Source organism: Apteryx mantelli, chromosome 2, assembly GCF_036417845.1.
Source record: "Apteryx mantelli isolate bAptMan1 chromosome 2, bAptMan1.hap1, whole genome shotgun sequence".
Classification (NCBI taxonomy): Eukaryota; Metazoa; Chordata; class Aves; order Apterygiformes; family Apterygidae; genus Apteryx; species Apteryx mantelli.
This window is the reverse complement of record NC_089979.1, coordinates 71471911-71497967: the sequence shown is the minus strand read 5'-3', so window position 1 is coordinate 71497967 and position 26057 is coordinate 71471911. Positions and strand designations below refer to the sequence as shown.

The window sequence follows — 26057 nt, the reverse complement described above, 5'->3', positions numbered from 1 at the left end:
GTCTCAGTTCACTAAAATACTTAATGTGAGCTTAAAGGCTTGTCTGTACTATTATAGTTAAAAGCAGCAGAATTCCCTGAGTGAGGATATGGTTGTTCCAGTGTAAAAGCTGTTCAGACAAGTGCTGCTTGTTTCAGTTTGGTAACCAATGTTTTCACAGCAGTAACAGTGTCCCACCATATGATTCAGACTTTTGCATATGTTTCACTAAACAAATGCATACAAACAAAGAAAAGCATACACTTTTATCCAGTGTAATGTTTCTGGTACGTAATGCTGCTAACAGCACTTCTGAAGCATAGAAGAGCTCAAAGCTTCTCACCAGGCAGAGAAGACATAGGTCAACCCTGAGCCAAGCTACATGAGCATGGAGTTGGACATGATGATCTCTTTGAAGTCCTTCCTAGTCCTGCATTTTAATGGTTCTTTGTTGATGCACAGAAGCAAACTGACAAGTCGTTGAAATAAGATGTATGAGCAGTCCTTCTAGTGTTATTAATCCTCCTTCATGAATGGTAGGAAGGGAGAGAGTATAACAGCATTTGCCTTCTTCCCTCACCTGTTTAACACTATGCAAGTCATCAAACCCAAGAAATCAGAGATGTAAGGGGAGAAGGCAAAAACCTATGTGAAGATATTAAGAAACGTTGCATCATTCCTCAAGGAATTACATTAAGAAATGATTGACACACTGAAAAATCCCTCTTCTGCTTCCACACTACAACAACTGTTTACTAGTGTTCTTCACCCAATCACAAAGTCCACCCTTAAACACAGGTTTAACTAAACAGAAGGCTTTCAGGTAGGTTTGAGATTTTGCAGAGTACAAGATGGAGATACACTGAGTAAACCCCACAAGATACAACAAGTATTTCCAACCAGTACAAGACATTGATCTGCAATAATTTACAGGGGCTACATTTAGTAGTGTAAGTTACACAGCACTGCTCTTTGGCTTAACATTGTCACATAAACCCTTAATTTTCTTCTAGAGTGCTATATTACTATATATAGAATGGTAAAGATAGGACTCTCATTTAAGGCTTTCTTCCTAAGGAACCATTTGTACTTTAGGCTTGCCTGCCTCAGTAGAGAGTATTCAAATCGCATCTTTTTAGCATAATTCTCTTGAAAACAATTGCATTGCACAAAGGATACATTTCACTAGTACTGCCCAATTCTCATCAGGTAATCACTTACAGAACAGCTGGAAAAAAACAGCAATGACAACAACAACAACAACAAAACAATTGTGTTGCAACATATTTAAATTACCACACATTCTTAATACAGCTCCTACGTCTGATTCTGCCAGACAAAGAGAAGAGGTGCCTGTAAATGACCTAGTTTTATTAGAGTAATAAATATTTCCAGATAGTTCTGGTGCCAACAAAAGGAGGAAGCAGATAATTTTCTACCCTGCCTTTCTATATAGCCTGGGCCTGATTCTGACTTTAGTTGCATCAGTGTAAATGTATATTATGGTCAGCTAAATTCATTTAAACATCCAACATCACCCCCCCCATCCCAAAAGCCAAAATCTTGTCTCTTTTTCCTACTATAGGAATGTACATTAACAGCAAAGGACTAACACTATGAAGAGCGAATAAGGAAGTTCTGCTTGTCTTTACTGCTTTCACTATGGGTTTAGGTGTGGTTCCACAGTAACTTAAAATAATTTAAATCCAAGCTAATACGGGCTTGTTCTCTCATACCTATATATGCCTGTCCCCTCCCTTGAACCAGCCATCATGGCTGTGTGGAGAGCCGGTCGAGGCAGTCGATCTGGCTGAAAGCTCAATTTTTTTTGTCATGTGCGTGGGGAGAGGGCCTGTTCTTTTACTAGATTTTTCTCTCTGGACAATTGCTAGTTCTGGTTGAAGTGAGGAGACAGATGAGCATGGCTGGGAATGGGACAATTATAGCAGTTTGCACGAAGATGAGCTTAAACTGCCATGAAACTATATATATTAGCATAACTCCCAGGTTTTCATGCGTGAAACATTAAATGGTGTTTAACTGCAGAAGGCAATAGCACTTCTGAAACTTCCCCCTTTCCACATGTGGAAAGGCTCTGTTCCAGAACGATCGCCCTCTTTCAAATATCAAATATGAGCTTTCAGTTTGAGTGGATCTTAAACCACAAACAGCTTTCATTTTCGGTCAAATGACATTCTAAGTCAAAGGTTTTCATTAAAGTCTCATCCTATTTTGCCTGTTCTTGGTTTTTACTCCATATAGAAATGAAAAGCCACATGGTTCTAAAATTTTCATAAAGTTTAAGCAAGTTGTGAAAGAGCAAAGTACTATTATCTCAGATTTAGAAGCACTAGGAGTAAACCAGCTTCACAGAAATTAATCGTCTGGAAGTATGGAAAGTCATTTTTAAAGTTAGCAAACATAGAGCCTTCCATGGCAGCTGAAAGTGCATGGGGTTATTACTCACTCACTGGTGTGTAACTACAGCTGTGGCAGATGTCTCAGGCCCAGTTATGGAGTGTAGTGAAGTTCTTGTGTAATACTATAATGAAAAAAGATAATGCAAGAGTAGCCACTTCCATCACCAGGAAGCTTTCAAAATATCTGAAAGTCAGCCAGAGTCTGCAGAGGGAGAAGAGAGAGCTTGAGCCCAGAAACTGATAACATAAAACTGCAAAGCGTATTCTTCTGATGAATCCAGGAGCAGCTCAAGGCCTGTAAAACACAAGTTAACTGAAGAGATTTAACAGCCTTAACTGTCCGAGTAAGCTTCTTTGATCAAGTACTTTACCAAAGCACAAACCCCTGCCTCTTCAACAGGAGATTAGAGAGTTTCTCTGCACAAAGGCAGGAATTCTGCAGGAAGAAATCCAAGGAACCATTTGGGAAACAGTGACCTCTGCACAGACCATAGAGGCAGCCCTGGTGTTATTTTTCAGCTTCTATTGCTGCATCTTTCCTCACACATCAGGAACACTACTTTATTCACACTTATCCATTTAAAAAAAGAATTGTTTTCACTTTTGTATCCAGATTTGTGTTTACAGTGCCAGCAACTGTATGAGAAACAAATATGCTGAAAAAATGCTTCTTAAAGAAGACAGCAAGGGCAACTCTTCAATATGTGGGGACATCTTTTTTTCCCATGACCTCTTTCCTGGCAGATACCACATTAGTGCACACAGTGCTAGATCTAAATTTGTGCAATTAAAAAAAATGAAAAAACCTTGAACACCTTATGAATCAGTTCAAATCTTCTGTCAATAATATGTCCTATTAAATCCTACTCAAAGGCTGCTACTCTTCCGTATTCTTAGAAATGTATTGAAATTACATTTGTGTGGGCCTACTGTATTATGAATAACAGTATCAAAAAGATGAGGAGTTCTTCCTTAGAATAAAAGAAAAGGGTTAGTAATGCAAGTTCAACCACTTCAGAATTTTTGAAAAAGCAAACTAACCTCCTTGAGTTGATCAGGAAAGAAAATCTTGATTAAACCCTCCCTGGTTAAGTTAAATTTTCCAGCATGATGTATGAAATATGTTTAAAATATAGTCTTATAGGAAAAAAGGAATGGATTTAAATGTATCCTTATAGGAAGAGAGGATCTGATCTGATATGAAGAGACGCAAGTATAAATGAAGCACAACTGATTTGTAGTAATTAAAATAACAGGCAAAATATAAAAAAATCTGTAAAGAAATTAAGCTGTAATCAGCAAGAGTCCTCTTTATCTGAACTTCCACATTAAAAGAATTAGAACTGAAAGTTTGTTTTTTTTTTTTCCTGAGATTTCCAACAACCGAACAAGGAAGCCCCTAGGAAATTTGATCAGTTGCTTTACTGAAAAGATGTAAAATGCACAACTACATTCATCTATACCCAGCAACTGGAGACTAAAAAGGACAATGGGGAAAGAATAGCAAAGTTACTTAGGCCAAGAAAACCCCACTGAATCTCTTCTCAAACACCAGTGAGAACTGAGCCAAGGGGAGCAAGCACGGCACATATGACTCACCTGCAAAAACTCTGAAATATAAATACATATTAAAAACGTAACAGCAGTAAACTCACCCTCATTTACGGAAGGGGCAGGAAACAGCATATCTGCTGGAAATTCACAGATACAAACCAGACCTAGATGTAGCCCCACTAGTGACTTAGAAGGTAGAGAAAGATTTAGGATGAGGGACACAGGACACCTAAGGAACATCCACTTTATCAGCTATCTTAATAGGGGAACTATATCCCCTTACCCTCTATCAGCCGGCAGCTTACCTGAAGATTTGCTGAAGGCTGTTACCATGAAGACTGAACTCTAAAAACCACCTGAAAGGAGGAAAGTGTGGGAGGAGCCGCCTGTATTCTTTTAGATTAAGGAAAAAGGCAGGTAGGAATCAAAAAATATCCTTAGAGATCCAACAAGCATGAAAAAATATAAACACCAGTGAAATATAAACATGCTAAAAGCACCCAGCTTTCATTTTGCAAAAGACACATCTGCGTTTTCTTTAGATGACTGGCTCCTAAAAAAGCACTACGTTTCTGGAAGCCATACTAGGACATCACATCAAATTGTAAATGACTACAGGCAAATTTACAACTGTTTTGCCACATGGAAAGTTTTGTCAGAAAATATTCAGGTTGATATTTTCAGAGTTTACTGTCAGTACCAATTATCAGAAATACGCATTACCACAAACATTCAGTTACATTAAGTATATGACTAATTCATTATTTGAGTGAATGGCCACACAGGTATTCTTTAATACTGGATTTGCTACACCTACAACAAATGGGAGTACTTAAATTGTTTGCATTTGGTAACTTATGAAAGAAAAGTGTTTCTTTTATAAAAAGAGGTTTTTGTAATAGAGAGAAGGAGGTTTCTCCTTTTGATCAGGTCTCCAAAAATGATGCTTTCTTCTATTGTAGAAAAGCCCAGGGCTGAGCAGTTCTGCACAGTCAGAATTATGATACAGAAGGTTCCTGGCTTTAGTACTATTTTCCAGCATCTCAAAAAGAAAAAGTATTCCCTGAAAGTTCATGTTTACATTGTTCTAGGAAGAAAAGCAAACAAGCAAAAACCCACAACAACAAAAAGGGAGAAGAACTCTCCACACACTTCACACAGATAATTCAAACTCCAGCAGTGACGCAAGGCTGAAACATATTGAATTGCAGAGAGCTGCAAGCAAAGCCTGTCTAGCAAGGGCACTCAGAAGAAACCCTGACAAGCTCAGGGAATATAGCAAGAATTGTCTCAATGACTGTCTTTGTTAAGAACTATAATTAAGGTTAGAAGAAAGCATTTCAAGGTTGGGGTTAGGGTCATAGTTTGGGCAAATGCATGAACGAGTATCTTTTTTCACATACTCATTATATACTTGTACTGTCAAACAGCAGATTAAAATCACAGTTTTAAAAGTTTCTTTCTGTTTCCTTTGTCTGGTTGAATTTTCCTCTAGCAATGTAGTGGAATCCAACATTAGATACCTTATGAGACCACATGAAGCTGTAGCTAAAGAAGAACATGAGATTTATAAAGCACAAGGATGAATTGTGCGATACCTTACACAAATAGCCAAGGCAGAGGTATAGAAAGAAGCACAATGTTTTTGCTTTAGCTGAACCATCATTTCCAGACAAAAACAAACAAACAAAACCAAGCCAACACCTGCTTTCCTACAAATGTGCTGGCATACCCCCTACCCTCAGGTTTTTTAAGCTGTTCCTTAGAGCAAATGCTCGCAGTTCTTTCACAAGGCTGCTGAAATGTAGATAAAGGCAGCTGTCTTCATTGGCAGCCCTACTGGCCTGAGAGATGGCAAGCTATAGCTGAATCGAAACTCCCATTTTTTACTCCTTACTTCAGGTTATCCTTGACTAAATCATCAAAACCTAAATCTATGCATGCACACTGGGGCTTCCCTTGAAGATCACTGATTTCTGTGGTAAGAAGAACCAATACTTTCTTCTGACCCACTTACTGCACTCACCTCTTCCATCACAGCAGCACCTGAGTGGCCGTGATCAGAGTCAGGACAGCCTCAGCTTCACGCTTTAGCCTCCAGGCAAAGGAGTTTCAAGGTGGTGGAGCGACATGAAACTACATATGCCCTAAACTGAGAACCAGCAAGCAGAGAGAATGGCACAGGACATGGCCAGGGACTATGCATTCAAATGCAAACCAGAAAATGGAAATGATGTTCATAAATGTTACAAGTGTTTCAGTCATTCTGCTCACTGAGAGGAAAAACAGCTCACCTGAGACTACTTAAGAACCGCATTTAGAAGAAAGCCAAAGCAGGATCCTGCTGATGCCAATGTCTGTGCGGCTCAGAGGAGCCTCAGTGTTTTCCGACATGCATTGGTCAGTATTCCCATCAGGCTGCAAAATGTGTGACCTTCATCTTCCTTCAGCTGCGAACACAGCAGATCCATAGCTATCCCCTATTTGGATTACTCTGTGAAAGCCTGGCAAGGTCTAAAGAAAACCTCACCCACTAACAAATCTCACCTACAGACTAGCAAGGTAGAGGGAGGAAAAAAAACTAAATAGTTTTAATTAACAACAGCGCTTATATAATTTACATCCCATTCTCACTGGTTTTACACTAGCTTAGCTCAGAGGAGTTCCTTTTCATTTACACAGATGTAAACCAGAATTATTGGTGATTTACAGACAGACAAATACTGAGGAACAAGTATTCTAGTGTCTGCAGGGGATAGCTGCACATCGGCAGCAGCACAGAATGGCATCACATCACGGAAACCCTGAAGGGCAGATTTCTTCCCTGACGCATGAGCAGAGCATGGCCAGCGCTGTGACACTTCAGTGACCTCAGCACTCCTTGGGCAAGACAGCTACTCTTGCTGGACACACATCCCAGCAGGAGGACACGGCTGAGCAGGGTCTGCACTGACTGCACAGAGAAACCAGTTCCTCCCAGCCCACGAAGCCGAGAGATGAAACTGTGGCCTCCTGCTCTGGGAGGCATGCTGCCCAGTGCCTCTCCCTCATGCCTCCCTGAACACCCCAACAGCAGGATATCACAGTTTGGGTGCAAGATGGAGTTCAGTTCTTCAACCCCTTCTTCTCACATGAGTAGTCCCACTGAAATAATACTTGCACGCTGCTCATGCAAGTAGCTGCTACTCAAAATCGTCACCTTTAGACCCAGCATAAAAAACTTAGAGCTGATGATTAACAGTTTTGCAATGACTCATATAATAAACCAGTCTATGCAGTAGCAATGTAAAAATTCCTTTTTTTTTTTTTTTTTTTTGGAATATAACAGTGAAGCAAACAAAAAGCCTTCAGTGTGTATTCTCAGCTCTAGGTTACAGGTGTCATTTTTCTCTCCTTCCCTCCTCCCTGCCTGAAAACCATTTTTTAAATATTCATGTTGCATTAAAGCAAGCCAACTGTTAATCACAAATCTGATGATAATGAGTGATTTTCTTTCTTTTAGTTACTGTACTGGGTATCTAGAAGATAATTCATTCTATAAACACCACAGGAGCTACAGCAGCAGCATGTTAAAGCTTTAAAGATAGAAGATTAAAAAAAAAAGAATAAAAACAAGTTTACAATTTCTTATTTACTGGTAATTACTTAAGTTTAGAATCTGTCATACTTCTTTAGATGCAATATCACTTTACCCTTGGCATCACAACACTGTCTCTCTGCCTGTGAGAAAGGTATTCCTGAATAGAAAGGCAAAGTTTGGCGTTTTTAGTTTCTCCCTTATCTTTTTGAGGAGTGTAGAGTATTTGTGACAACATTGGGCTTTTTCATTTCTTGGCATTTCAGATTTTGGCAATAGGCCCCCTGCTACTTCAGGCAGTTAACTGCCAGATAGTGCATCCTCTGTCAATCATTAGCACTTCAAAGAAAACCTGTTGAAATCCTGACCTCCACTTATTTATTTATTTATTTATTCATTCATTTTTACAATAAATATAGTTTTCGAAGTACATCAATGTTTGGGGCCTAAAATCTTTGAAAGTGTGGTTTGAACAGTGCAGAAGTTTAAGACAGAATACATTCCATATTTCACAGCTTGGGTTTGTCATCACATACTTCAGGGACACAACCATTTGGCTTAGATTCCTCCCTCATCCCTCCAAGTTCCTCTACCCCCAAGCAGCCCATCCCAGCAGCCATCCTAGCTCAGACCCATGGCAATGAGCAGCCAAGAAGTGGATATGAGCAAGCCATGACTGTCCCACTTCCTGCTGTTTGTCTTTCAGTCTCCGCCAAACAAAGACAGAGCAGCCATATCGGAAACCCAAAGATGCTAGCATGCTTAAGCAAAAGCATGCAATCAATAAATCTATATGCAGGTCAAAAGCTAGGCACCCAGTAAAGAGAACAATGTTGAATTAGGTAGTTGAATGGGCTCTTCTGTAGGATTTTCAAACCAAGCCACATACCAAAGCAAGCTCTCTGTCACAGTAAGACTAGAACAGAGTTTCTCAGTAGAAGGTAGCAAGCCCAAACTGGGGCAAAAGACCATCTATGAGGAGAATAATTCACTAGCTTTGCAATTATTTCAAATATGATTCCTGCTGGGAGGTCATTTTTTGATGTTACATGGGTGTGCTGGTTGCATCATTCTGAAAAATACAGAATAAGCGAAAACTGAGAAACTATCACTACTGCCACAATCTGGTAAGCCTGGTTTAGGAGAATGCAAACCCTGTTCACACTTCCACACAAGTTTAGACTTTCAGGTTCTTAAATTCTCCAGTGAAATGGACTCACCAGCTTTATCTACATCTCTCGCTCCCCTGCTCACATGCAGAAGACCCAACTTTTTGAGGATGTGAATCAACACTGAAGGAATCATCCTGCACTCCAAATGACCACAATAAAACTGTTTCCCTGACTTCTGTAAACAGTCTATGTTCATCATAGTATATTATTTCTCTGACCTTCCAATGAGACGGTGCAATGTTTTCAGAAATGATCTAAAAAAATAATAATAAAATAATAACAGATATATATCTCTGAATTGTCTGTCTTTTGGACACTGCACAGGACAAGAGCTCTGACCTGATAAACTACTGGTCCACTTCAGTGCATCGGTTCCTCTGTATTAATTAACAGAACTTCAGCCTAACTCAGCAGTGTCTACTAATATTTCAACATAGTCTATTAATACCAATTTGCTAGCACCAATGGGATAAGAAACACAGCAAAGAGAAGATTTTTTCCTGTGCTGTTGCACCAGGATGCTAATACAACAATGTATACTAGCCCAGAAAAGACTCCTTCTGGTGCAGGCACTGGGAGTTCAGCCATAAATTACTTTTCAGAGGGCATCCTGAGGACAGCAGTAAAGCCAGAGAGTTAGCTTCCTCCCTGCGATACCATTTTTCCTAGACAGAAATATATATACATCTGGGATGTGTCAGATTGGCCATGAACACTCTGTGGAGATGTTCTTTGCATGTACACAAAAGTATACAGGCTTACAGATGTCCACAGGCAGGCTTCGGCTACTGCTCTGACGGGGTTGCTTCATATCTGGAAATCCCTGGCAAATGTTTAGCAGACTTGGATTCTTTCTCCACACAGAAATTGTATTTGGGCAGAAATCACAAGAAGTCCAGCAACCGAAGGCCTGTCCGACTAGGGAGACGTTCTGAGGCTTAGTGTGCGGCAGCAGATCCAGTGGGGTGAGAGAGGCTGTGCAAACATTAACAGTGCGCTGTGATAAGGGAGCCAGGGAACACTCCTGAGATCCTAAATCTGGGTGTGTGCCCAAGGCACATCCCAGCTACATATTAAGGTGCACAGTAGACACACACACCTGCGGCCCTGGTTTCCAAGGGGCTAGTCTAGCCAATGCAGAGCCCCCATAGAACTATCTTGGTTCAGAGGCAACACAGAATCAGACAGCTGCAGAAATGTTTCTTTAGTGAATGAATGGCTTTTGATAACCATCTGAACATAAAAAATAGCAACTTTTTAGAATAAGAAATATCATTCAAACAGCATCAACTCCCCTCCCCAGCAGCTCATTCGAAAACCCTGAGTAACAACAGCTTCTTTGGCATTTTTTTCCACAATATAATTTTTTCTGATTACATTTAATTTTACACCACTTATCACTGATGCAGGCATTCCCTCTTCACCTTAAAAAGTACAAATGCTTCCTTTGGCCCAACTGAAAATGAGCATGCAAACAGGGAAAGCATGAGGCTCTTAGGAACGGTTCTGAGTGAGAGCAGCAGGAACCATTACTTCATCTGAGCCGATGCAGTGAGGTTTCCCCCTTTCTCTCTAGCGTCTCTTTCCTGCACTCTTCTGTGCATGGGCACAGTTTGAACATGAACAAGATACTTTGCAGAGCTGTAAATAGTTATGAAGAGGTATTCTAATACCTTGGAGCCTGTACTGTGTCTTCTGAGACAATGCAAAAGTCCTAATGGGAATATAAGAAAAGAACTTCATTTGGATTCAGAAATTAATCTGAGCCCATCACGCCAACACTTTTATTTGGACTGATACTGGTGTACTATCTCTTCTCTGAAGCAAGCACAAATAAAGAAGGTGCTGAGAAGATGACGACCTCCACAGAGGAGATTTCCATTTGCAACTTAGAGATGGATTCAGGAACACACTTAAGTCTGTTCATGATGAACCTAAATGAGTCAGTGCTTTTCTGAATTGGGTCCTTTCAATGTCATAATAAAACAAAGCAGGAGATGGCTAGGGAACTCACTGTCATTGTGAGACAGCATTTCTTTCTTTTCCATTGTTAATTACAGAACTGTAATACAAAACGTATTTATTTATTTGAAGGAGGATGCCCTAATGGTGATCTATCAGACTGTGTTATCTGTGTAATAGAAGCTCACTTTGCAGCAAATTTAAATACTAACCGCACTGATCATCACACTAAAGCTCCTGTAAGATACATTTCATTATCTTCCTCAAAGAGCATTTCAAATATGATGCAGCAATTCTACCCTACAGAGACACTAATTAAATACAACCATCTAGTTACTGTTGTTCTACTGAACCTTAATTACTCTGCAACCCTTTAAAGGTTGTTTGGGAGATTCATTCTGATAAAGTCCAAAAAGTACGCAGAGCTTCAGACAACTATTTTCTATCCACTGGGGACTGAAATTGTATTATATAAAAGGGTCTTTGGATATATGCATGGTTTAAATGAAATTTCAACAGGAAACCAGTCAGATCTATTTTTCTGACTGTTTTACTTTTGTTTTCAAGACACTCTGAACTAATCTAAAATTGCATTAAAAGGAAACTTAATTGCTCATATTTTGTGCCCCTTGCCCGAGGGGAAAGGGAGGAGAAAGAAGCCTGAACAGTTTTACGAAGGTTTTGCTTCTACATAATTTTGAAGCTACCAAAAAAAGTTTCCAAGGTGATGTGCGTTGTGATGAACACATCACCATAACCCTCTCACAGCAAATCATGTAAGTGTGTAAGTGCAGTGACAAGATATTGCAATGTCATAAGAAGTTTCTTTGCATGAGATGTGTGCTTAATTCCTTGTTCTAAGGCCAGTATGGTTTCAGGGTCTTGTTGAGTCAGTAGACAAGGTTTGAAAAAGAGAACCTTTATTTGCTTTTATAGTCACTTCTTTAGCCAATATGAAGACCAACACAGAGATGCTCTATTATAAGCAACTGCTAGTTCTCCACTCTTAAAAGGAAGATGACTGGGATGCAGGTTTCAGAAGGGAGGAAGAGTCCTTTACAGAGAACATCCCCTTACCACACAGAGAATGGCACAGCAAAGAGGAGGGGATTCCTAAGGGAAACTGAAAAAAACATCACAGAGGACTTCACTGGGATTTGCTGGAGAAAGCCACAATACAGGTTCTCTCTCTACCACTCTCACCCTTCCTTTCTGTATGCTTTCTGGGTCCTCCGATCTCTCTGCTCCTGGAATGGACCTACAGAGAAGTTGGGGACTACTCATCCTGGAGCCTTCCAGGACACGCTTGAAGACAGGGTAAGGACAATAGATATGGTCTTGCATTCATCAAATGACACATCAGTGAAGGGATTACATTGTAAACCACAGCAATAATAACAATAGCTCTTCCCCCCCCCCCCCCAATAAAACAAACAGATGAGGGGAACCTTTATTTACAGTCCTGGATTTCTTTCTAAGAAGGCAACACCAACTAAATGAAAACATGAAAGTTAATCTAAGCTACCAAGAACGCCTTCTTTGAGATCCAGCCAACATTTCCTTGCTTAAAGCACTTTAAACCTGTGCCTTAAATTCAACATAAAGTTCTAAAGGAGATAAAACACTTGGTTCCAAAGGCAAACCACCTACAACATACCATTCAACAGGAGAAGTTGCATGAAAACTACTGGCTATGGTACCCTAAAGCTCTCTTGCACACGTAAACCACTAGTTTCACACAACTGAACAAACAAGACCAAATGCGTTCCAATGCTGTAACAAAAAGCTGTATGGGATCTAGGATGTTTTGAATGATAGGCTTTGCTAAAACAACCGCAGATTTTACTATGGCTAACACTGTTACCAAGTCCACTTACTCAGCATATCCTTCTGTCCCTTGCCTGTCATCATTTTTTTTCCTTCTGTTATGAGTTTTAACGACTAAGACAAAAGCTTTGACTAAGGTAAAATATTGTATCAGCCTTATCAGTGTGGTGAATAAGGGAAGGCACTTAACTTTTTAAGTGCCTTCCCTTATTCACCACACTGATATGGCTCATACGATATTTTATTTTAGTGGACAGAGGGAAGCAAGGAGTTCAAAAGCAGGATGTATCTCTGAAAAATAAGCAAGCAGGTCCTACATTTTGCTTGCTCTCAACAGGAGGAATACCTTAAATTGCAGCTGGCTAGAAATATCAGTAAGTGTTGCCAAGAAAAGCAACACAGAAACAACCTGAAATAATGACAATGAAGGAACCTGTAACACTGCTGCTGACAACGGCTACCTGTGACTGACTTAGATAATTGAAAAAACAAGGACATATCTTTCAAAAAGTGATCCCTCTGCTGCCCACTTTAAGCCTTTTAAACTCACTGTGGTAACAGAAGGTCCCTGCGTGCTCCTAAAGCTGCTGACACATATCTGCACATATATATAGAACCACTTAGGTGAGTACCTGCTAAGAACAGGTTACTGTTGTCTAGGGCAGCATTAACTGACAGCAGCTAAGTTTAGTAAGCCCTGCCAGTTTTTGATGACATGCCATACATTGCCTTAATGACTTTCACCTGTCCTCCTATTATTATGTCATAAAGCATGTTAAGTAAAAGCTATATTCCATTTGTATAACGATATTTCCTGACCAAACATTTTTGCCACTCTCCCTTTGGGTCTCCTTAACACTGATGTAGCTGTAACATGCACTACTTGCATGAGGTAAAGCTTTCGGAGTTAGACCCCAAGGTATTTGGTGATACCTATCTTTTTTTTTTTTTTAAATAAACATCATTTATAAATTAATTTGTTCCTATAATTACTTCAAATAATAATTTTACCAAATTCACATCACAGAATGGTTTGTTCCTCTGAGCCTTGAGCAAACACTAAGTTAAAATCAACCATTTTTGGTTTGTTTTTGCCTTTTAGTTATAGGCTATTAGTTTACAGGTAATTATTTAACCCCATTTTATTTTTATTATTAGCTTTGGAATGCTCCAAGATCCTACCATGCTTCCAGCCAGAGAAAATGAATATGATCAATTGCTTTCTGCTTATTTATGGCTATTACACCCAGTAAATAATTGTGATACTTTTGAAACAAACTTTTAAAGCTGTTCGGAAAACAGTCATCACATTAGTGAAATCTAAAAAGAGCCTTGATGTGTAACATAAGCCATAAGGAATACAATGATGAACAAACAGGGTGGTAAGACGAAATTAAACTGTTCATGATTGGGTGAGCATGCCAAATTGTTTTAAACATAAACAATGACTACTCATTACCAGCTTAATTCAGTGTATTCTTAACTCTCCACCTCAGTATTTTCAATAAACTGTCTTTGCCAACACGGAACCATGGAGGACTCACAAAGCAGAGCATAGAATGGAATTAGTTTCTTAACTGGGTTCATGGAAGGACCTTGTGTATTATGGCTCTTTATTCGAGGCCCTAAGAGCACAGGGTGATCATTTAAAGCCATATGTTCCCGTCAGCCCCGCGCAAGGAGAGTGTGGATATGGTAACTCACAACCCAGTAGGGACAGCATAGCCAGGCAGTCCATGCAAAGGAGTAAGCAGTACGATTCTCTCAGGAGAGATAATGCACTGAAACAGAAACTTGTGACACATTCTCTGTGTTGAAACTGGGAGTAATTAGAAGGGGGAAAAGAAAAAGAAGGCGGGGTGGGGGGAAGAGAGGAAAAGTGTGAACACGAGAGACTTGAAGCAGACAGTGTGTCCAGGAACTTCGCGGAAGCCTTCAGGTAACTGCAGGCCAGCGGACTGCTGCTGCCAGCAAACGTGGCCCTCAGAAGCACAAGAGAATGCAAAAGAGGGCAGGAAAAGAGAGACAACAAAAACACAGAACGCAGAGCTGGCTCTAGGGCATGAGCGATGCAGCTAGACTCTTTATGAGAGGTTGGCAGAACCTGATTTTTATGCCCATATGCTCCCATACCTGAAGCCGAGTATGAGGAAGAGCCATACTCCTCTGAGTAGTACTGACGCCTCATGCATCAAGCCCAGACACATCACAGTCCAGCACAGCTAAAGAACAGCAAACCAAGCAGAAGTAAGAAATTACATATGAAAACTGTACTACTATGATACCCATAAGAAAAACAAAGGACCATTACAGATGTCAGACTGAAGTAATCTCTTTCTCAAGCAATACTACAATGTAACTATTAATTTCCCATTTCATCCTAACTTGGGACACATCTTCTGTTCTGTGACGCAATTCCTATGGTTTACTGCAAAACTGTAGCAAATCTGGACTAGCTTCAGACATATTCATTTAATTTAAGGCTGTTTCTGGCAGCTTACCTGTTCTTAATGGTGTTGTAACACTTGACGAACTTAGTCTGTTTTGACTGGGGGATGTAGGAACATTTCCCAGCAGGACACGCACCCCAGGCAGATCTTAAATCTATCCATCTGCAGTCTTCTTCCCACCCCTCACCATTTTTTTTACAGAACAGAAATATGGACAAACAGAAAAGTGCCTCACTCAAACAGGTCCTCCCTAATTTGGGGCATCGGGCTTGCCATCATGGCCACCTGCAAGTCATCTACAGGCAGCCTCATTTCCACAACTAAAATACCCACGAGGAGGAGGAAGAAGAAGAAGAAGAAGAAGAAGAAACAAAAGAAAGAGTGTGAGCGGTGCTATGGCAAGATTCGTATACAGTAGTTTTATTCTCCTGTACTTGTTTAAGTGTTTAAGACATTGAGAGCTAGGAAATAGATTTAGAAGGATGCAAAAGGAAAGACAAGATACAAAGGAAGTTGCTTTAAAAATCAAAACTAACATAGTTTCTCTATCCCATTTAAAATTTACCATTAGCACAGAGATTTAAAACCTTTTTAAATAGGATTCATTTTTCCTAGATTACCAAATACCCTAATTCATCCCAAATTCAAGGTGTGTTAAAAGCATCTAGTATAGCTTGTAGGACTAAAAATATGCAATTTATACCATTCAATTTAAACGTAGCACTTTTTCTTCTATGTTCCATTACAGCATTATCTAAAATATTAATTCTCAGCTTCTGTTGTAGCATATGTGTATGACTATAAAATAACTATTTCCAACAGGCTAGCAAAGAATTCAGTTTAGCCATGATGAAATTTTTCTTCCATTTTAATAATGTATCAAGCATTTAATTCGCTTATAAAATATTAACCAGATGTCTGTCTGTCCAAATACTGTAAGCTCTAATTGTAAAAATCATATTGCACTATAAATTATGCATAGCAAGGATTCTCTGATTAACTGAAATGCGTGCTGCAGTGGTTATCCATCATAGTTAAAATGGCATGTGTCCATACAGCATATCAGCGTGCAAGCACACTTGTCACATACTTCCCATATCTTATGTACTTCAAAACCAGAACAAAACCACAGTCTGGAGTGCAGAAGAAATACAGGAAATTGCTCAAAGTCAGTTCAGTTTTCAACTTTGTTTCCCAACTTTCTTGCTGTATTTGCTACTCACTAAAATTCTTCTTCAGACATTATCTTCACTTTGTTTCTGATAGATTAAATTGTAATTTCAAGAAATGAAAATTATTACAATGCCATTTACACAGTCTGCAGTAAAGGCAATAATAATCTTCTTTCAAATATTCAGTAACATTCATTTCTTAATGAAACCCTGGGAAGGCAGCCATGTACTGCAGGACCAGCTTTAGCCTCAGCCTATCAGTATCAAAAAAGACAACCAATGCATTCTAAATGAAATCAATAGAATTGCATGATTACAAATTATCAGTTGCAACTAATTTTAGCCTATAAGTATTCTGAATAAAGAAAATATTCTTAGTTGACTACATTAACAAATTGTATTACCATGTAAAACACATTAAACGAATATAATTAAAGTGTTATAACCGACACTTTTCTGAGTACTGGTGCACCTTATCCATAAGAGATATAATGTGATGAATTTTACCCATCAAGAAAGCATGAACGCAGACAAGTTTGTTTTGCTACTTAAGTGTAATATTCCACAATAATTATATGGTCTAAATTCTAAGCATAAGAAACAATTGCTAATGGCAGAATTTCATCTGCACAGAAATTTTATACAATCTGATAGCAGACAGCCCAGGATATTCTTTCTGCATCAGTGACTTTCAGTCATACTGCAAAAACTTACAAACTTTAAGACTAATTCTGAAGGCACTTACTTACATGCCTAGCTGGGAGTATCACTGTGAGTAGTCCCAATGAAACCAATTAGTCGACTCAGAGTAATTAAGTATTAAGGCTAATTGCAGCTGTTACTGAGAATTAGGTCCTTTCTTCTCACCAAATTTTACAGCTAATATACATGACCAGTGTTGCCAGTTCTGACAATTTTATCTGAAATTTTGGAAAATGTGGTTTCCTTAAAGCCCTAGTTCCAAGAAAAAAAATCGTGGTTTCCAATGAAACAAGAAAACAAAAGGATTTTGCAATCTCTACGCTTGCAGGAATAAACTTGATTACGTTAACCCAACAAGCTCATCAAGAAAAAGGCAAATATAAAGATAGATAATTTCTCACTCGGGCAAATTTTGCCACATCAGTTTTCATGAAGAAGGAGGTTACCAACAAAGCACTACAGCAGCCTTAAAATCACTTGCAATCCAGTCAGCTGTAAAAGACATCAGGTCTGCATAGCCTGATCCATAAGCAAATATGTACCTTACTTCCTTCTCTCCCCATTGTTCTATAGCAATGACAGGATCATTGCTTGCACTGGTATTAGCTGCTCCCCTGACACGAAAAGGTGATGCTCAGGTGTAGGGCTACAGAGATGGATCAAATATTAAAGCTTTTTTTAGCCATTTCCAATAACATATTCAGCATTTTGAGAAATCAATTTAGTGTAGTCTTCCCTCTTGCTAATTCCATGATTTTGATTAAATATGTCTTTCCCTTCAAATTGTCCCCAATTCTATTTGTTAAATAAAGCCTGCATTACTAATTCCTGCTTTGATGATAGCATGGGCATCTCTCCTCTTTACATGACTTCAAGAACCTTTAAACTAACCTTTCCTATGTGGCACTCATTTAAGAAACTTAGGGTGGCATTACTAAGCCAAAGGTCTACAAAGCCAAATACAAGAGTTAAAATCTCAGCTTCTGTTAAGATCACTCCCCTGAAAACAGAACATTTACCTGATGTATACGCTGTTGATACTGAGGCATCTTCAGCAACGTCACTTAGCCCTGGAAGGGGCCTATTATCTTAAATGGCCACATGATACATGTTCGATTTAGAGACCTATTTTTGCCACCATACTGTCTTTCTCCTGGGTTTGAAATGCAGGTGCAGAACAAGTGATGGGTGCAAATCTGATCTTTAGCTATACTCCAAACTAAGCAGCATTAAGATTAATGGTCACAATTCAATTTAGGCAAAGTGCTGATGCAAGTTTTGGTAAAGCAAAACCTGATGGAGAAACAGGCCAATTGTTCAGGCCCTTTTATATAGGTATTAAGCAATTCTTTGCCAAAATCGGTAATTTGGGTTCATAAATACAAGAGGATCTCCATGACAATAATCTGAAGGACTGATTAGAGCAGAGAGTAGGTGGAATTTTTCCAAGCATGCGGTTTTACTAATCTTTCTACAGAAAGAAATAAAACCTCCCCCACACATCAGAAAGCCTTCTACTGCATATTTCTGCCCAGTTTTCATGAGTCCAAGATTTTCTACCTTAAACCTTAAAGCCACCATATTTTTAAAAGCATTTTAAAAAATACAATTATGCCCTTCAGATTACCACTTAAATATCATTTCTAATCTATTAACTCCATAAATCCAAAGTAGTTTAAATTCTTATGTCATTTTAGAGATTATTCATTTTAATCATGAAACCATTCTGAATATTTTACTATTGATATACACAAACATATGCTGGAAAAATAGGAATGAAAAAACAACTCCAAAACATAATAATATTTAAAATAACTAAGGAGATGATCAATTGGGTTAGTGTACTAAATCATATGCAAGAATGGCCAGGGACAAGTTCAGAAACTTCAAACCGGTTTTCAAATCAAATGATGGGTTTTAGAAAAAATTTAAAATGGATGGGATGGAGATTTCCTGTGGAAAATCCAGTGAAGTCATTTAACTTTATTTTCATATTTTTAGAATTTACCCACCTCAGTGAGCTGTATAAATTTTATTGCTTATTTTACCTAGTGACAATATAAAGTGCACAAGTCAAATAATCACTGAAACCTGCTCCTTGATCATAGCAGAAAAACATATCATCCTTCTTATACAAATCAACACATATAAGACTAAGACATGACATTATCTTCCCATTGGAAAGATAAATCATACATCAAAGCAAAATCATACATCATTTTACCCTCTGAAAAGTATTCAGCACAGCTCTAAAGCTATATGATGGAATGAATAAAGCAATACAAATAATAACAATATGGCAGCTTATAATGAACTGTGAAAAGCAGTATGACTTGAGCAGACTGTGGACAGTGATAGGACAGAGAAAATGGAAGAATCTTTTGATTTCAACTCTGTGTCCAGTTCAGACTGGGAAAGTTCCTGCGTATAAAGCCAATGGTCACTCTTTCAGGTTCTTTGTGACCTGGCTTTCCCCCCACCAGCCCCTCAATCCCAGAAACAGCCAACTATGACCATTTCCCAGCTCACTAACGTTTGTCTCAGCCATTCAGCAGTTTCTGCCAGGACCCTCCTCCTTCTTTACACTCTGTGAATTAATTCTGCTTGCAGCAGCAGTTACTCAGGCTGCTGTTTCCCCCCCCCCCCCCCATAATGTGAGTTAATCACCACTGCTTAAGAACAATAAATGGTACTCAGTTCACCTGTCCCTCTAGAAATTAAGCCGTTTCTTCCCCAAACATGGCAAAATTGTGAACATTTTTTATACCTCTACGTTATTATTTACAGAGCCACTTAGTCCTTTCCCTCTCAGCTTTGCTCTCCCAGAACACAGTCCAGGACAACACGTGGCTCCATACAAAGAGATAAAACAGATCTTTCATCATCTAAGGGAAGCAGAGACATTTATTTCTACAAGTTGGCTCAGATCCCTAGCTGAAGTCAACAAACAATTTATAACACTTGAGATCCAGCCACTTAGGTGAGATTGCCAAGCGACTTAAGCATATCCGTGCTGTGCTTCAGGGCCGACCCAGCCAGCTGCACTCCATAGCTCGCACAGTCTGCAAAACCCCTCTCCAGTCAGTCCTGCTGGTACCACTCTCCCCTCTTTCAGAGCCCAGCCCTTGCACCCCTCGGGCCACAGTCTTCAGTTCAGTTGCACCACTGGCCCATGCTTTTGAGTCCTTTCTTTTTTTTTTTTTTTTTTTTAATCATTCAACACCCAATCATCCCCCTATTTCACAGCACAGCAGCTAAATATATTCCTTCTGAAGAAACACCCCCTCTTTGTTGACCCATGTACAGCTACTGTAGTCATTCTGTCCTTATACCTTCTCCAAAGCCCTGGCTTTTATTTCTTTCCAAGTCTTCATTCCCAGATCAAATTTTAAGCAGAAAATCAACCTTGTTCAAACAAAGAGTGACATTTGGTGAACTCCCTGAACTATCTCAGGAAGACCCAATGGCAGCTGAGACGAAGATGACTTCTGGCTACGCTTAACAAGATATCACTCTGCTAGAATCAACCTTGCGAATGTCTGCAATATAAGGCTTATGCTTTTTCAGCTAGGAAAGAGTAAGAGTATCTATCCATACATAGGAGCCTGTAATAGTGACTGGCACAAGAAGGGATAAGAGAGATCCTGATCTGATCAACTCAACATAGTAGTCCCCCCTCCTCTAACACAATCAATGCAATTGCAGCATGGATTGCAGTCTATGGACTCCATATAAAGGGATAGGCAGAAGAAACACTCATCTTGGATCATTTAGTGAGAGTTACTAAGTAGTCTCTTTTCTTATCATTTATCACCTCTGCTAATCTATCAAGCTTGAAAGCCACCTACCACATATTACCATTTTAAAAGTAAAATATTTTGCAAACAGTGGCACATAAATTGGTCAAAACCTGTAAATACATATGAACTTCTAGGAATGGCACAGTACCAGGAGAGACATTATGCTATCAGACAGTTGTCACAGATGGAGGCCCAAATTTTCAGAAGCAAAATCAGGATTAGTTTTTGGGTGTCTAAACAATAAAATTAGAAAAGCAAATTTAAAACTCTTTTAAGAAAATGTGCACTAAATGCTTGCACACTTTTAAGTTTTCCAAAGATGGATGCTAAGAGATGGAGTCACACCAGATTGGTAACCCTAAAAAAAAGGGGGGGGAGAGAACTAAAAAAGATCATCCAAAAGCCAGAAGCAAGAGCACACTTCAGATTCCTGTAGTGTGGCACTGGAGGAAGTCTTTCAGAACATTAAAAAATTAAATTCTGTATGTGGATTGATTCAGTGTCAAATATGCAAAAAAAATCATATCTCTCTATAGTTTTATGATGTTACACAGCTACATTAATTTTGGTGGAAGAGGTAATTTAAATTCTTTGGGAAACATTATCCTCTTGATATAAGCACATAACTCAGATTAATAGGATTTGCATATGTATAGCAGTAGGGAGAACAACCCCGAGTTTGTTGATCAGTTTGGAAAGACCAGCAAAAATATCTGCTGGGCTCTACTAATTGAACAGCATTTGTTAACTCATGCTAGATAATAATTGTGAGTCAATTGATCAATATTTAGAAACAAACATAAAAAACAAGGATATTTTGGAAAAGTAAAAGTGTGAAAAATAAACAGTTAATATAATCTAAAGAAAAAGGCAGGTAAAATTTGCCTTGTTAGTCACTTTAAATTGTTTTTTACAGTCCAGACCAAATTTATGCTATACCCAAATTGTATAATTAACTCTGTGTATGCAGTCTCTCAGTTGTTCAACAATACAGATAACAGCAGTAATGGTGTAATTATAACTTACAGCTGAAGTAGATAAAAACCTGCTAGTTCTTAACCAGTGGTTGTAATTAAGAGTGGAGAAGGGTAATATTCACAGCATCTGCTTATGTTTCATTAATAAAAAATGGATTTTAAGTTTCAAAACAGCAAAGCAGCTGCATGCTGCGTCTCAACCCTGACCATGTCCTGAAACAAGACAATGACTGGGGAATGCAACTTGACTTGTAGCAGCTGTAGGAAAGCAGCTCTGTAAGCAGTGGTTTAGCAGCAGCTGTAGATAAGGAATGCATTAAATGGAAAGCGCGTAAGGAAAAGGCTATTTCCTGTGCCCCAAGCATCACTTTACTCTTGACTGCATCAATGGGTAGAGGAAAAGGCATTGCTTCCTTTCTACCACCGTTCCCCGACAGAGAGAGAGACAAGACAGGGAGAGACATGGAATTCCCACCCACGGCGGAACAGGAGCGACTGCAGCGAGCCGGGCCTCGTGGCGCCGTTCAGCACCGCCGGCGGCGGACAGCGCCCGCGCCGGGGCGGGCCGCCGCGCCCCCGGGTCCTGCTGCCCGCCCGCCCGCCCGCCCGCCGCGCCCGCCCGCCGCCCGCCGCGACCCCGGGCCCTGCCGCCCGCGGGCGAAGCAGCAGCCCTGTCGGCCTCCCCCCGCGGGAACGGCGGCGTGGAAATCCGCGTCACCAACACCGCGTGAGGGCCCCTTCCCCCTCCCTTCAACAGCGACGGGTTGCACCGTGAATGCATTTTACCTGGACTAAGTCATACGCCTATTAAGTGAATTTGAAGGCTACAGAGAAAATAGATGTTGGCAGTGCTGTGGTTTGTATTTTCAACTTTTCCAAGCAAAACGACAGTGACAGCAGCATAATAAAGGCAGCCATCCTCCAACACTTCCTAAGATATTAAGAGATATTTGGCATCCTCTATAACACATTAATAACATGACCAATAAGTGAATTGCATATGAAAATCAAGTAACTTTAGAAATACTTTTTTACACACACACACACACACAATTAAAGACTATTGCACCTCATAACCAATATGTTTCAAAAGCCAAATCCTCCACCATCATCAAGTACAAGCAAAAGTAGCTAAACAGATTTTCTAACATCTACTTCCTTGGTACACATAGTTCTCAGATTCAGGCCTCTTGGTTCGCGCTTTCTCAGAAAACAGAAGAGTAAACACAAAAGCTCAGAAATGAAGTGGGTACCACTGGCACATTTCACTTGCTTTGGCTCACTCACTCGATACTGGTTGCTCAGCAATTTTTTTCTAAAGCTCAAAACTACTCACTGCCAGATGGATTAATGAAAACACACACTTGCACTGCTTAAAACACTTTTCATTTATATTTCTTGATACACCAGGACTACTTCTTTTAATTATTTCTTTTAAAGGAATTCCATTCCCAGGTTTGAAAGTAAAGCTCTGCTACATATATCAAAGGGAGCAAGGGAAAGGGGAGGAAGAGAAAGAAGCTAAGCGCAATTATCAAATTTTCCTGTGTATTGCAGGAAAGAGGTATCTAGAGAACTTGCACATCCTCTGGGATTTGTCATAGTAAAGACAGCATGTCTAGCTCAGCATAGAGATGTGAGGCACCAGGTGACCTGAAGGTGCCTTCCTCTTAACTGGTTTATCTATTTATAACTACATGACATAATATTACCTGTGACAGCACAAGCCAACACAGGGTTTATTTCAGCAGTCAACTAACCACACATAGCCCCTTTTTATACACAGACATGATCCTTCCCTTTTCACCTCCTTTTTCACTCCCAGTTCTTTAGAGCTGAGGCTTGGATTTGGCGCCATATTCCACCTTGTGCCCTGAAATGCCACTCAACTTACCTATAGCTCATTATTTTTTTAAGAAGTCATGACCCGAAGGAAATAATGACCCACCATACAATGTAACAAGCCATTCAGTCAATGGTACATCCAAACTGCGTATTACCCATTACCGAGGGTGTAATTATAGCCAGGGTGCCAGGAGGGGAGGGGAATCTGTTCCATCACCAAACGGAGGAGAAAGCAGATCTCTGCCATCTCCAACTTTCAGCCAGCTGAAAGCGGGGAGGAGCAGCGGGGAGACCACAGCGTGGCAAGCATGCAACTCTGAGGCAGCTCTCTTCCCCTTTCAGCCGGCAAGGAGTTGACAGGCTCGCCTGAAAGAGGGAGTTGCATGGAAGCATGCTACACAGCTGGGTCATTTTGTGTGCTGCTGGGACGCGAAGGAGGCTGCAGCAGAGCTTCCTGGCTCCAGATCCTCACTCGCTCCCTTACGGGCAGAGGAGGGCTGGGCTGGTACAGAGGGAACCGATCGAGAGTACTTTATTTTCCTTTGTTTTTGAGAGCCTGTAGGCTCTGGTGTAGGTTACTGTTGACAGAACCCACAGGGAAAGGAAAGGTCAGAGAAGGAGGGGAAACAACAGGCCTAGTAGGAGAGAAACAGGATCGTCACCACGTGCAGATGAACTGAAGGGGACAGCCGAAATCTCAAAGGAGCCATGAGGAGGAGGAGGCAGGGAGGAAGGAGCAGCAAGGTAGCAGGTGGACAGAAAGGTCAGACAGACCTGCAGGAGGCTGTCAGGTGTCTGCGAGCGTGGAAACAGAAATGAGGTGGTGGCTGCAGGGAGCTGGAGGTGTCTGAGCAGCGAGCGTCAGGCAGCACACTCGCTGAGAGTCCTGGAAAGCAGCTGGGAGGCAACAGGACCTCAGGAGACGAGGTGGACAGCGGCGGAGCAAGTTCCCCGGCGCCTCCCGGGCACAAAGCCGTCCGAGGCGCCGGCGCAGCGAGCAGGGAGGGGGCGGCGGGGGAGGCCGGAGCGCAGGGCACCCGCGCCCGCAGCGGCCGGGGCGGCGGGCGCAGGCGGCGAGGCGGGGGAAGGAGGCACCGCAGGGCGGCGGGGGGCGGCGGGGCCCGGCCGGCCGGCGGGGGGATCCCCGGCCCCGGCCCCGCACAAAGGCGGCGGCGGCGGCGGCGGCGCCTCGGGCCGTGCCGTGCCGTCTCTCACCTGTGTCGAGGTTGAAGGAGATGCGGGCCTCGGCGAGGTAGGGGGTGTCGCTCTTGGAGCGCACTCTGCGGATGGGCCGCCGGTCGATGTCCTCCTCGGAAGATGCCGCCATTAATGTGGGCACAGTGAGCAGGGTGGCCCGGCGAGCTGGCGAGGGCGAGAGGCGAGCGGAGGAGAGGGGCGGCGGGGGAGGAGGAGGAGGAGGTGGGGGGGGGAGGGGAAGGAGGAAGAGGAGCACGGGAGGGGGAGGGGAGGAAGGGGGGAAAGAGAGAGGGAAGGGGAGAAAGGAGCGGAGGGAGGGAGGGAGAGAGAGGGAAAGAGAGAGGGAAAACCCGTGAAGGATCCGCGGACGGGAGCGGCGGCCCCCGGCGCTGCCCCTTCGCGCCGGGGCGCGGCGCGGCCTGGGCGCCCGGCGCGATCCGGCGCGGTCCGGCCCGGCAGCGCCGCGGGGCGTTTAACGGCCCGCGAGGCGCCGCTCTGCGGGGCTCGGGCCCTGCCCCGCGGCGGAGGTGGTGGCGCAGCGGGGCGGACCCGACCCGGCCGCCCTGCCCCGGCCCTGGGGCCCCCGGCCCCCCCTCCTGAACCTCCGTGGGGTCCCCAGACTAGTCCCGCAGCCAGGCCAGGCCCCGGAGGGGAGCCTGGGTGCTCGCCCCTTCCCCTCCCGCTCCGCCCGCCTCAGCCTCAGGCTTTCCCCTCCCTGGGCACGCACATTATTTAAATGATGTATCGGGCCCAGCATTTTAAAGTGCCAAGGTGGCTGAGGAGTTTATGCTCCATTTCAAAAAATGACTCTGTCACTTAAAGCTTGGGACTCATATTCATAACTCACTGTGGCAGGTGTTTGAAAAAAAAAACAAACCCATATCTATTTATTTACCCATCTATGTTTTAATCGTGCTGGGGAGGAGAAGCATCATTTGTATTTGCAGACTGAACTGAGAGTTAGGAGATGTAGGTTAAATTCCCACCTTCCGTCTAAACATTCGCTCATGTGACTGTAGGCAAAAATCAGTGACTGTCCTTCAGCCACAAAATGAGGATAACGTTTTGCTGCTTCTCCCCTGTTCTGTCTTCTCTCTTTAATAGTCAGCTCTTTATGTAGACGTTATTTCTCATGTGGCTGTAGACTGCCTACCATACTGGTGCTCCAATCTCAGTTGGGACCTTCAGATGTTAGTGTAATACAAATAATAAAAAATGCTAGTTTTTTTTAAAACGAGGTAGCACAAAAGTGCTACATAAAATAAGAGTTAAATGGTTAAAATGTATAGCAGCGAGTGTACCAGTTCATTCCGTTTAATTCAGATTTTATAAAGAGAACACAATCTGTTAGAGTCACCAAGTTGTTCAGCATCTCGGAAATCTTCCGTTTTAGTCAACGTCAGTAATAAAAGTTTCAGTGAGT

General features: G+C 41.5%; 1 protein-coding gene across 1 annotated transcript in view; it reads right to left on the bottom strand.

Moving 5' to 3' along the window:
- The window catches only part of PHACTR1 (phosphatase and actin regulator 1), a 322202-nt gene that overhangs the window by 283372 nt on the left and 12773 nt on the right, over window positions 1–26057 (bottom strand). The window contains exon 3 of the mRNA XM_067292380.1: window positions 24653–24799. Coding sequence (XP_067148481.1) covers window positions 24653–24799 — 147 coding nt within the window. The remainder of the gene's footprint in view (window positions 1–24652; window positions 24800–26057) is intronic.